Source organism: Euphorbia lathyris, chromosome 3, assembly GCF_963576675.1.
Source record: "Euphorbia lathyris chromosome 3, ddEupLath1.1, whole genome shotgun sequence".
In the NCBI taxonomy this organism is placed as follows: Eukaryota; Viridiplantae; Streptophyta; class Magnoliopsida; order Malpighiales; family Euphorbiaceae; genus Euphorbia; species Euphorbia lathyris.
The window spans coordinates 34,706,513-34,718,236 of NC_088912.1; the positions used below are offsets into that span (position 1 = coordinate 34,706,513).

The following is an 11,724-nucleotide window of genomic DNA, read 5'->3' on the forward strand; positions in this document are numbered from 1 at the left end:
TCGGTTATAGTGCTCAGTAGGGTTGAGTAGACAAATAGAGGACGGTACTCTTGCATACTCAATTGCTTTGTAAACGGTTTGTGCTCTACCTTTAAAGAGCTCAGTAGTGGATTGAAAAACCCCGGAAGGATTCTGGGGACTGGACGTAGGCGGTGAGGCCGAACTAGGATAAGACTGCTGAGTAATCTCCAACCCTTTCTCTTGATATATATGTATGTGTTGCTTGCTTAAATTACTCAGTATATAATTTGTATAAGCCGATGCTGAGTAATCAGAGTGCTGAGTTGGAAGCTGACCTAAAGTGTTATTTCCCAACTCACAGATTGAAACAGCTCTAGTCAGTGTCTGATTAAAGCTGTCTCACACTTCACTCAACCTTGCTGACCTAAAGCTGAGTTAAATTATCAAATATTCAATTAAGTCAGCATAATTAAGCGAAAAAGTTATATTAGTTCCTAACCCCCCCTTGGAACTAATCCTATTGCATTACAAGGGACCAACAAGATACTTTCAGAAATACTCTATCCCTCACATCATATTCAATTGGTCTTCGTTTCAGATCTGCATAGCTCTTTTGTCTGTCTTGTGCTTCTTTTAACTTCTATCATATGATTTGCACCTTTTCTGTTGTCAACTGCACTATCTCAGGCCCCAATAATTATCTCTCGCCTACTTCAGACCAACATAACGGAGTTCTACATCTTCTTCCATATAAGGCTTCATAAGGTGTCATATCAATACTAGATTGATAACTGTTATTATATGCAAACTCCATTAAAGGCAAGTGCACATCCCAACTACTTTGAAAATTCAAAATGCTAGCTCTCAGCATATCTTCCAAAGTTTGAATGGTACATTCACTTTGACCGTCAGTCTGTGGATGGAAAGTTGTACTGAAATTCAATGTTGTTCCTAATGCATCTTGGAAACTAGGCCAAAACCTTGATGTAAAGCGAGGATCCCTGTCAGAAACAATAGAAACCGGTACACCATGAAGTCTAACAATCTCCTTAATATACAACTGTGCCAGCTTCTCTAAAGAAAAGTCACTTTCACCGGAAGAAAGTGGGATGATTTTGTTAATCTATCCACAATTACCCATATACAATCATTACCATGTTGTGTACGAGGTAATCCACTGAAAAAATCCATTGTAATATGTTCCCACTTCCATTCAGGAATAGGAAGTGGTTGTAAAGTACCAGCAGGTCGTTGATGTTCTGCTTTGACTTGTTGGCAACTTAAACATCTACCCACATATTCAGCTATCTCCCTTTTCATTCCTTTCCACTAGAAATGCTCTCGAAGATTCCTATACATTTTAGTACTCCCAGGGTGCATTGCATATGACGAATCATGGGCTTCTTCTAATATCTCCTTCTTGATATCGTTAACATTTGGAACACACATTCTGTCTCCAAACATTAACATGCCATCTTCTGTTACTTTATATTTAATCTTCTTCCCTTCTATAACGTCTTTTCTGATTTGTTCCAAAAATTCATCTTGATTTTGAGCTTCTTTAATTCTGTCTCGAAGAATCGGTCTCACCTTCAACATTGCACATAATACTGCCTCATCTCCACAAACCAGATCAACATTCAAAGCTCTCATATGAAGCAATAAAGACATTCTCACTGATCTTATATAGCTCAAACTTCCAATGTTCTTATGACTCAAAGCATCAGCTACGACATTAGCTTTACCAGGATGATATTCAATAGCCAGGTCATAGTCTTTCAATAACTCAATCCATCTCCTTTGCCTCAAATTCAATTCCTTTTGTGTCATTATATATTTCAGACTTTTATGATCAGTGAATATTAGACACTTTTCACCATAAAAATAATGTCTCCAAATCTTTAAAGCAAACACCACGGCAGCTAATTCAAGATCATGTGTCAGGTAATTCAATTCGTGTGGCCTTAATTGTCGTGACGCATAAGCGATAACTTTATCATTCTGCATCAATACAATTCAGAGACCTTGCTTTGATGCATCACTGTACACTGTATAACCTTCACCCACTATAGGTAGTGCTAACACATGAGCACTGATAAGTCTTGACTTTAATATATCAAAACTTTCTTGACATTCAGGTGTCCACTCAAATTTAACACCCTTTCACAGTAATCGTGTCATCGGACAAGCTATGAGTGAGAATCCTTTTACAAATCTTCTGTAATAACCCGCTAATCCCAGGAAACTGCATACTTCATGTACATTCAATGGTGCTTCCCAATTAGCTACAGCTTCAACTTTCTTAGGATCAACTAAAATTCCCCTAGCTGATACCACATGACCTAAGAACATAATTTCATCAAGCCAAAACTCACATTTGCTAAATTTTGCTTACAATTGTTTCTCCTTTAGAAACTGCAAAACTGTTCTCAAATGCTTACTGTGATTTTCCTTATCCTTAGAATACACAAGAATATCGTCAATAAATACAATCACAAATGTATCCAGATGCAAGTGACAGCGGCAACACGCCAGATCATCGACACCATATGCCGTTGTTATACTATTTGTCATAGAAAGGAAAAACTTAAAATGATTTTAAAACTTTTACATCTATAGTTTTCTTTTTTAAAGAACATTTATAAAAATTATATTGCATACATATTTATCGAGGTAAAATGATTTTCATAATTTTAGTTAATTTCATGGCCAAAAGCTTCTTGATTTTTCATTTTATTAGTACACTAGTTTTGATCATATTAGATCTTGGGTATTGCTAAATACCGCCCCTAATTTCCGGTTCACCGCACTGTTTTGACCAGTATACCCTTGCCACTTTTTTTCCCTTAAAACCTTCAAAACTCTCTCTAGTTTTCTCTCCCGAGCACAAATCCCGGATTTGAAAAAAATGGATCAAAACATTCCCGAAGACAATGAGTTCGAACACGAGGTAATATTACGAGAATTAAAAACGTTATTTAGAATTTTTTTATTTTTTTTTATTTGGTTTTTGCCTGGGCGGGTGGCGATTACCACCCGTTCCTTAGGCCGAACGGATGAACTACTCGTTCGGCCTAAGGAACGGATGGTAATCGCCACCCGCTCCACCCATGGAACGGGTGGTACGCGCCACCCGCTCCACCCATGGAACGGGTGGTACGCGCCACCCGTTCCACCTTTGGAACGGGCAGTACGCGCTGCCCGTTTCCACCTATGGTGAAACGGGTAGCCTGCCCGTTCAGACCAATATGGGCAGAAATTGCCCCGAATTAATTTTGAACGGGAGAAATAGCCCCGAAGTATTTTTTTTTTGTAATTTTAATGTCAATTTTTCGTATATTCAGGTACCGATAGAAGATTGGAACCCCGATAACATTGATTACAGTTCGCGTTTCATAACGGATACCGTTTTCCCCTCCAGTCAGGATGTTATTGATTGGGCAAAAAAAATAGCTATTCAGAATGGGTTTGAGCTTGTAATATCTTCGCACAAAAATGGGGGAAAACAAAAGTTGTTGCGTTGTTCACGGGGTGAACGATATAGAGGTGTTGTGAAAAATAATGAAGATCCTGCAATTAGGAAAAGTAAAACTAAAGCGTGCCGCTGTAAATTTCAGATTAAAGCCTATCAACATACAGACCTTTCGGGATGGGGGATAAAGGCTAAGGCTGGGTTAACTGGAATGCATAACCATACAATGCGTATGTATCTAGAGGGAAGTCGGCAAATGAGCGGACTCAGTATCGCATCTAAACAAATTGTGCGTGATATGTCTTCAGCTCAAGCAAAGCCTTGTGCTATTTTAGCAGCAGTTAAAGAAAAATACACTCCTTGATCACTTGCTGCTACCTGAAATTACAGCAAACGGTTTACATGAAATTTTTGGTATATTTTTCAATAATCACGATTAACACAAATACAAATAAACACATTTTTTAATTTCTCTTACCAGAAGAAGATGCTGCGGTAGAAGAAAATCGTCCGTCTCGACCCCTCGTCACGACGCCACGATCTATGGGGATAGTATCAGCACTAGGACGATGCATAGAAGCATTCCCGTCCATGTCTATATCATCCGTCTCATCCTGTCCCTCAGCACGCTCCGCCTATACAGCATGTGCCCTCCGGGCGTCCGCCATGAACCGCTGCTGCTCCGCCCGGTCCCGCCGAGCAGATGCAGTAACAGGACGTGAAGACGTGCGTCTAGGGTCAGCTCCCTCCTGATCCTGTAATATTATTTATTTAGTATATTCAATTTAACATAATTTTTTTTATATATGTTTGGGTCTGCCTACGCCCGGTCCGTACAATTTTTTAAAAAAAAATTCAAAATTTGCCCCTTTTTGGCCTGGGCGGGTGGTTTACACCACCTGCCCTAAGGGCCAAACGGGTGCGGCGCACCAGTCGGCCTTAGGACCGACCAGTGCGCCGCAAACGTTTGGCCCTTAGGCCAAACGGGTGGCGCATGCGCTCCACCTTATGGTGGAGCGCATGCGTTGTACGCGTTCCACTTTAGGTGGAACGCGTACGACGAGCGATCCACCGCATGGTGGATCGCATGCGCCGCGCGTGCGCATGCGATCCACCATGCGGTGGATCGCTCGACCCGCACCATCTCCACCTACGGTGGAATGCATAGTTCATGCGTTCCACCGTAGGTGGAGATGGTGCGGGTCGCCCGCCTACGTCAAATTCTGAGATTTTAATCCCGAATTTCAGCCCGCTTACTCACGATTTTGAAATTTTTTTTATGGAAATACTTACCGTAATACCCATGTATCCTTTGCCGATGCCTCCTCTTTGTGCCATCTCGTGTTTGGTCGGTTTTTTTTAGAATGGAAAATAAGTTGAGAGGATTTGGAATATTCAAAACTTATGTTTGAAATAATGAGAAGGGCAAAAGGGTCAATACAGGGCGGTGAACCGGAATTTTAGTGCGGTATATAGTCGCCCACTAAATCTTTCATCATTTACTTTTTATCCTATTACGTTAGTGATTTTTAAATTAGTTAGTTGTAAATATCAGATTCAATTAACAATACGTTATTTAATTTCTTTTACAATTTTCTTATAATTACATTATATATATATATATATATATATATATATATATATATATATATATATATATATATATATAAAATAATGTCTTTTAAACTATTTTTTTGGTAGGAGAAGGAAAGAAAAAACAAACAAACAAAAGCCCCACAAATTAACCCGGGATTAGCCTAGGAAAGCTAATCCCCACCTGATCATCCGAAAGTAACGAAAAAAGGAAGTCCGGAGGAGAAGAGAAAGTTGAGACTCCCAATAACCTCACATGGCCCTCAGCAGCAAGGCAGTCTGCTACCCGGTTCTGCTCCTTGTAGACATGGCCAAAGCTGATGGTATCGAATGAAGCACACAATCTTCTGGTTTCTTTAACTAAATTTTGGCAACCTAGATACACAGTCTTATTATCAGAGATTATTTTGACCGCTTTAAGGTTGTCCGATTCCACGAGAAGTCTTTTCAAACCCATATTTTTGGCGAGCCTAAACCCAGAGGAAATCCCACAGAGCTCAGCAGTAAAGGAAGAGCCCAACCCCAGGTTCTGAGCAAAGCCAGACACCCAAGCACCACCCACATCTCTCAAAACACCTCCAGCCGCAATTCTGCCGTCTGCAAGACAAGAGCCATCAGTATTTAACTTAACTATCCATTCGCCAGGTCTACTCCATCCAAAGAGATGAACAATAGTTCTCTGGATAGTACTAGATAAATTATCCTCTTTGAAGCTATTAATAATAGTATTGATTTTCTTAGAGAAGAAAACAAGTAAATTAGGAATAACAATAGCTCCATCTCCAAAGATATCAGCATTCCTCCACTGTCAAAGCTGGTGACAGACAACGACAAAGAGGATAGCACCATGCTCCAGCTCAGGGAATAACAAGCCACTAACCCCATCTATAAACCAATCACGATCAGAATGGGCAAAAAAATCAGAAAGCAAATGGACCGGAAGAACTTTCCTCCACACATTTTTACTTTTAGCACAATTTCTAAGAACATGGCAGATGGTTTCCGCCTGAGCTTTGCATCTACAACATGTTTTTTAAACTATTAAAAATGCTACTTCAAATTTTTTTTATTAAAAATACAAATTTCGAATGCAGTTAAAATAAATAACATTTTGGTAAACGACTTTTATGTTTAAAGACGGTTATTTTTATCCAGGAGTTTAATATGATAAAAACTCAAAGATCAAGAGCTTAATAATTAACTTTTTTGTGCAAAATTCTTAAGTTTTTCTTCGTGTAAAGTACTTAGGCATTGTTTGTTTGTCAAAAAGTATTGTGCAAGAAAATATTTTACTTTCTTAATGTTTGTTTACGAATATAAGTGAACATAAAAATTTATGAAGAAAATAATTTCTTGTGTTTTTAGAACCTTATTTCATTCATTCCTTGAAAACAGTCGTTACCCACCACTTCTTCCCGGTTTCCGATTTTGTAATCAAACACCAGAAAATAAAACATTTTCCAATACAAAAATTTTTCTTATCCAATATCATCTAAAATATAATATTTTTCGACAAACAAATGGAATTTTGATTTTATTATTTTTTTTTATAAGTTTTCAAAGTATTTAGTTATTAGTTCAAATCTCATATAGAGTGTCAAGATTCCCTATAATTTTATGTTATTTGTTCATTCAAATTTCCAATTCTTATACTCAAATTTGTTTTTGAGAGGACTTGTACTTAAAAATTTTACAATCAACTGGTTTCACTTTTTTTTTTTACAATCAATAAAATGATTTTTTTTTTTTAAATTCTTGTGAGTTATTTCACTTTCGTGGGCATTGAGCTAGTAAACTTTTTATAGTAAAATTAAGAACTCAAGAAGATTTTCAATCCTTGAAACTTCTGATCAATTGTCTCGATTTAAAAGTAAAAAAAAATTTATTAACATTCATTTGGATATCAATTTCCCTAACACACTCGTTAAATTATTAAATCAATATTGAAATTGCACATATTTCAAAAATATAACTAGCAGATTTCTAAAATAGCTTTTAAAAAAAATCCTCTTCAATGCATAATATGGTATACAATTAATCATAATATTTTAAAGTATTGATTTCTATTCATAAGTAGACAATCCAGCATATAGATTGTGGAATCAAGTACAAGAAAACATGAATACACCAAGTAATAGCTAGTTCTACATTCCTTTTCCTTTCATATTTGATTCAATTCAGTATGTATACCATAATATACAAACCACATTCAAAAAACATATGGAATAGCCTTCAGTTTATGCATACCAACCTTATTGAGAGCTGGATAGAATTAATCCAGTAACTCACAACATCAATCCAAGAGCACACTGCATTTCCAGTTTCCGCCCTCACAATATCGGAAGGGAGAACCTATCTCCCCTAATTTCTCTTCTCACACCTTATATAAATACTCTTCTGATCAGAAAACCGTCTTTCTGATCACGAAACTAACCGACCAAGCATGCCAAATATAGATAAATGTTGGTGAGTGAAAGTGAGATTACTCTAGCATCATGTCTGGGTTGAAGTTCAAGGACTCTGCCAAAACCAGCTCCCTTATATCATCTTCATTTAAGGAAATCTGTTCGAAATTGAAAACAAAAGGAGATGCACAAGTAGGCTCCTCGTTGATCTCATGAAGACTTAACAAGTATGGATGATTCAGTGCCTCCTCGACTTCATATACATAACATAATGTCATCTTTCAAATCATAGAAATATATTAGAGAAATCAAATGGTAAGACAAGGGAAGGGGTATGCATACCAGTTATGCGTTTGCTTGGATCAAAATATAGCATTCTCTCTGCAAGATCAAGAACCAGTGGTGATAATTCTGGGAACTTATGTGCAAACGGTTGCTTAGGGAATTGCGGAAGCTGCTTAATGTACTTCCGAGCATTGTCACTTCTCAGAAATCCAAGATCTGTATCATCTGGTGAACCTAGTAGCTATATGAAATTCATTTATCAGCGTTCGGGAATTGTGGATTTTTAAAATTTGCAACTTGTCAAATAGGTTCACTAACATCGCTTAAGTTTTTATATTAAGTTAAGGGGATAAAATGTACCTCAGTTATAAATGCCAACTGTTGAACATAGTCTTTACCAGGGAAAAGAGGCTCCCTTTGAAGAATTTCCATTAAAATGCAACCAACTGACCATATGTCAATAGCTGCAGTATATTCTGAACAGTTGAGAAGCAATTCCGGGGCACGATACCAGCGTGTTACAACATATTCAGTCATAAAATCTGTCTCTGATGTGGTTCTAGCCAGTCCAAAATCACAAATCTTAAGATCACAATCTGCGTTTAGAAGCAGGTTACTTGGTTTCAAGTCCCGGTGTAACACGTTTGCAGAATGTATGTATTTGAGCCCCCGTAGCAATTGGTACAAAAAATACTGCAACATTCATGAACAATTGTTAGCTTGCAGCCTAGTTTCAACTAACATTGGAGTCTACGTTCAATTTCACATTATTAACATCAGCTCTGTTTGCTTTCGCACATAAATCTACCATTATTGTACAATATAGTTCCATTTAGTATTGATAACTGCTGACACCTTTTGCTTCCTATCTTCATTCAAAGAAGAATTTGATAGCTCTAAGAACATGCCACAATTAAATGATGACACATGAAGTGCAACATTGGTCTATTGGTTCTTAAAATGATGGCTTCTTGACTTCGAAATCTTACCAGGTGAATAAATCTAGATTTCAGGTACAAAACTTTAACCATAGAGCTCAATTAGCTTAGAGTAATCAAGAACTTCGCATAAGGAAAAAAGTTCCAATTATCTTACTTGACAGTGATCGTCAGTTAGGCCCTGGCTAGAACGTATTATCTGATTCAAATCAGTATCCATCAGTTCATATACAATATACACATCATTAAACGTTCCCCTATCCGGAGGAGGTATTATGTCCTTAATTTTGACAACCTGCAAAATGCCAGACTAATAAATCATCAACGCATTCAATGAATCAATTGGCAACATTGTGCAAATTATACACTTACTGGAATGGCAATGACAAATACAATAATATCAACATAGAAATTGCAAAAATAACAGACAGGAATTTGTTTCATCCTTAAAAGAGTCTAGGAGTTAGAAAGTACATTCTCATGGTCCATGTGACAAAGGAGTTTGATCTCTCGAAGTGTTCTCTTAGCATCAATCCTGTTATCAAATGCATTTCCAATCTTCTTTATAGCAACCTCTTCTTTTGTCTCAGCATTTCTGGCACAGCTGTACCACACACATTCAGATAGTTCATAAAAATCAGTATCATTTCTAGCACAACCTCTTATTTTACATTTACAAGTCCACAAAGGTATATGGGCATTCTGGCATCACTAAACATCAGAAAAATCATTAAAAAAACCCAATCTAAGATTATTTTCAGCTTGTGTAGCAAACAAACTCATTCATATATGGTAATGCTATCAGTATAACATTAACTCGAAGGAATTCAATAAGTGATTACACCTTCTTCACAATAGCAACTGAGACACTAAAGAGCAAATTAATTTCCATGAATTAATCAATTCAAATCAAATATTCAACGAAATTTCAAAAATCAAAATCAAACATCGCAGATATCAGCAGCTATTTCACTAAGATAGCTGAAAGTAAGACCAATATTTCATGACGGCAGCAATGGAGTTAAAGAAAAGGCGAAATTGACAAAAAGAGAGAGTGAGAAACACTATCTTAGAGGTTTAGAGCAGGAAATTATTACCAAACAATACCATAAGCGCCGCGACCCACAGCTTGAAGAGGAGGAACATACTTGGAAGTGACTTCAAATTCGTTACCCAGTATCTTATACTTGACATATCTGCCATTGAAAGTCGAGATTCCTTCATCTTGTATCACCATTGGTTCATTCTCCATGTTTGTTTCTATTTCAGGGTTTGCTGAAAGGAAGAAGACAAAGTGGAGCTTTGGATGTGGAGTGTGTGAATATTCAGGCGATTAGATGATAAAAAGAGGAGCTAATAAGGAAAGGGGCCAGTTCAGGTTGGGTCTTTTGAGATGAAATGAAGGCAAGTCGGTCTACTTTGCCCCTTTTCCTTTTCAACTTTCAAATTTGAATGTTATAAGTTGGGGATTGCCAATCAAACCTTTTAACAAGGGTCAACTAATCTAACAACAACTATACATTTACCAACTAGTTTCTATAACAAAAAAAGAAAAAAAAAAGGAAATTACTCGATACAAACCGGATACAAAACAATTAGTTTCTATAAAAAAAATAAAACAAAAAGGAAATTATTCGATAAAAACCGCGTACAAAACAACTAGTTTCTATAAAAAAAATAAAATAAAAAGGAAATTATTCGATAAAAACCGTGTACAAAACAACAAGTTTCTACCAAATAAGAAACAAAAACCGCGTACAAATCAACATTTTGTTATGACTACTACTTCTTCAATTGGGGTCGGCCAATTGGTGTTAAGAGGGCTCCAGCATGGCATAAAGACTTTGTGATTAATTAGGATTGTTGGAGCTGTGCAATTCTTAATTAATTAGGAATTAGTTATTTCTTTTATTAGGACAACTAGAACTTTGGATTTACTTACGATTGCTTGAGCTGTGCAATTCTTCTTTAACTAGGAATTAGTTATTTCGTATTCTTCTTTAACTAGGAATTAGTTATTTCGTTAATTACCAAGACAACTAGTTAAATAGTTGGCTATTGCTATGTTTATTATTATTAAGAATTCAATACAATTTCCATCTTTCTTCTACTGCAATCTTCTAATTTTCGGAGCAAGCACTCGCTCGAAGAGTGTGGGTTTGATCACCCATCTTTGATCGTATCAAATTGGTGCTCTCGTTGAGAGATGAAGCCTGAGGAAACAGAACTGCGTTTGGTCATAAAGGAACAAATCGATTCTCTGGTGCAAAGAATCGACGGCTTGGCAACTGAGCTCCGCGCTGTCAAAGGAGGTTCTGGGTTCGGAGGAAATAATCAGGGCGATATGGGCAATGGATTGCCTCGGTCCATGCGTTCAAACGTCCCCGATTCAATGGAAACGATCCGGAGACATGGATTTTCGCGATAGAAGAGTATTTCGGGTTACATGGAACACCGGCTGATCAACGACTCCATATCATCAGATTTAACCTAAAAGGAGACACCGCAGAATGGTTTCGCTGGATGAAGCGTAATAATATGATAACGATATGGGATCGTTTCTTGGAGAATGTACGCTTGTATTTTGGACCTTCGAAATTTGAAGACCCACAAGGAGCACTATCTAAACTACTTCAATGAGGAACGGTGGTTGAATACCAAGGGGATTTTGAAAAGATGATGAATCGGGTAACAAGAATCAATAAATCTCTATTGATTTCTTTCTATACGTCTGGATTGAAACCGTCTCTCCAAAGAGAGGTGGTGCTAGCAAAACCCGAAACATTAGGGGAAGCTTTCTTGTTGGCTCGCATTTACGAAGCTCGGTCTGATGATAGCTGGGCAACAACTCGTACCATTAATTGTGGAAAATTTATGGCTGCAACCGCTCCGATGAATACAGGCACACGGGTAATTACCAATACAGTTGGGGGAGGCAGTAGTTCCTCAGCGACTTTAGCAACGTCCGCTAAATCCAGTTCGACTCAACCGCCTATTCTCAGCATGCCAACTTCAGGCAATAGACAGAGTCCACCTATTAAATGGATTTCACCAGCAGAAAGGCAAGAGC

At 37.4% G+C, this 11,724-nt stretch overlaps 1 protein-coding gene across 1 annotated transcript; it reads right to left on the bottom strand.

Moving 5' to 3' along the window:
- Window positions 1-7,151: 7,151 nt before the first annotated feature.
- Window positions 7,152-10,092, bottom strand: LOC136224031 (mitogen-activated protein kinase homolog NTF6). The gene is made up of 6 exons (XM_066012243.1): window positions 9,752-10,092; window positions 9,129-9,258; window positions 8,812-8,949; window positions 8,077-8,409; window positions 7,774-7,957; window positions 7,152-7,684 (listed from the first exon to the last, which is right to left on the bottom strand). Exons 1-6 carry the CDS (start codon window positions 9,904-9,906, stop codon window positions 7,509-7,511), a joined length of 1,116 nt encoding a protein of 371 aa, XP_065868315.1. The 5' UTR covers window positions 9,907-10,092; the 3' UTR covers window positions 7,152-7,508.
- Window positions 10,093-11,724: the final 1,632 nt, after the last annotated feature.

Bases quoted from the DNA above. Each gene is read 5' to 3' on its own strand.
- LOC136224031 (XM_066012243.1), bottom strand. From the start codon at position 9,906: ATGGAGAATGAACCAATGGTGATACAAGATGAAGGAATCTCGACTTTC. The intron at 9,259-9,751 runs GTAATAATTTCC...TGTGTGGTACAG, and splicing joins GGCGCTTATGGTATTGTTTG to CTGTGCCAGAAATGCTGAGA. The intron at 7,958-8,076 runs GTACATTTTATC...AATTTCATATAG, and splicing joins AGTTGGCATTTATAACTGAG to CTACTAGGTTCACCAGATGA.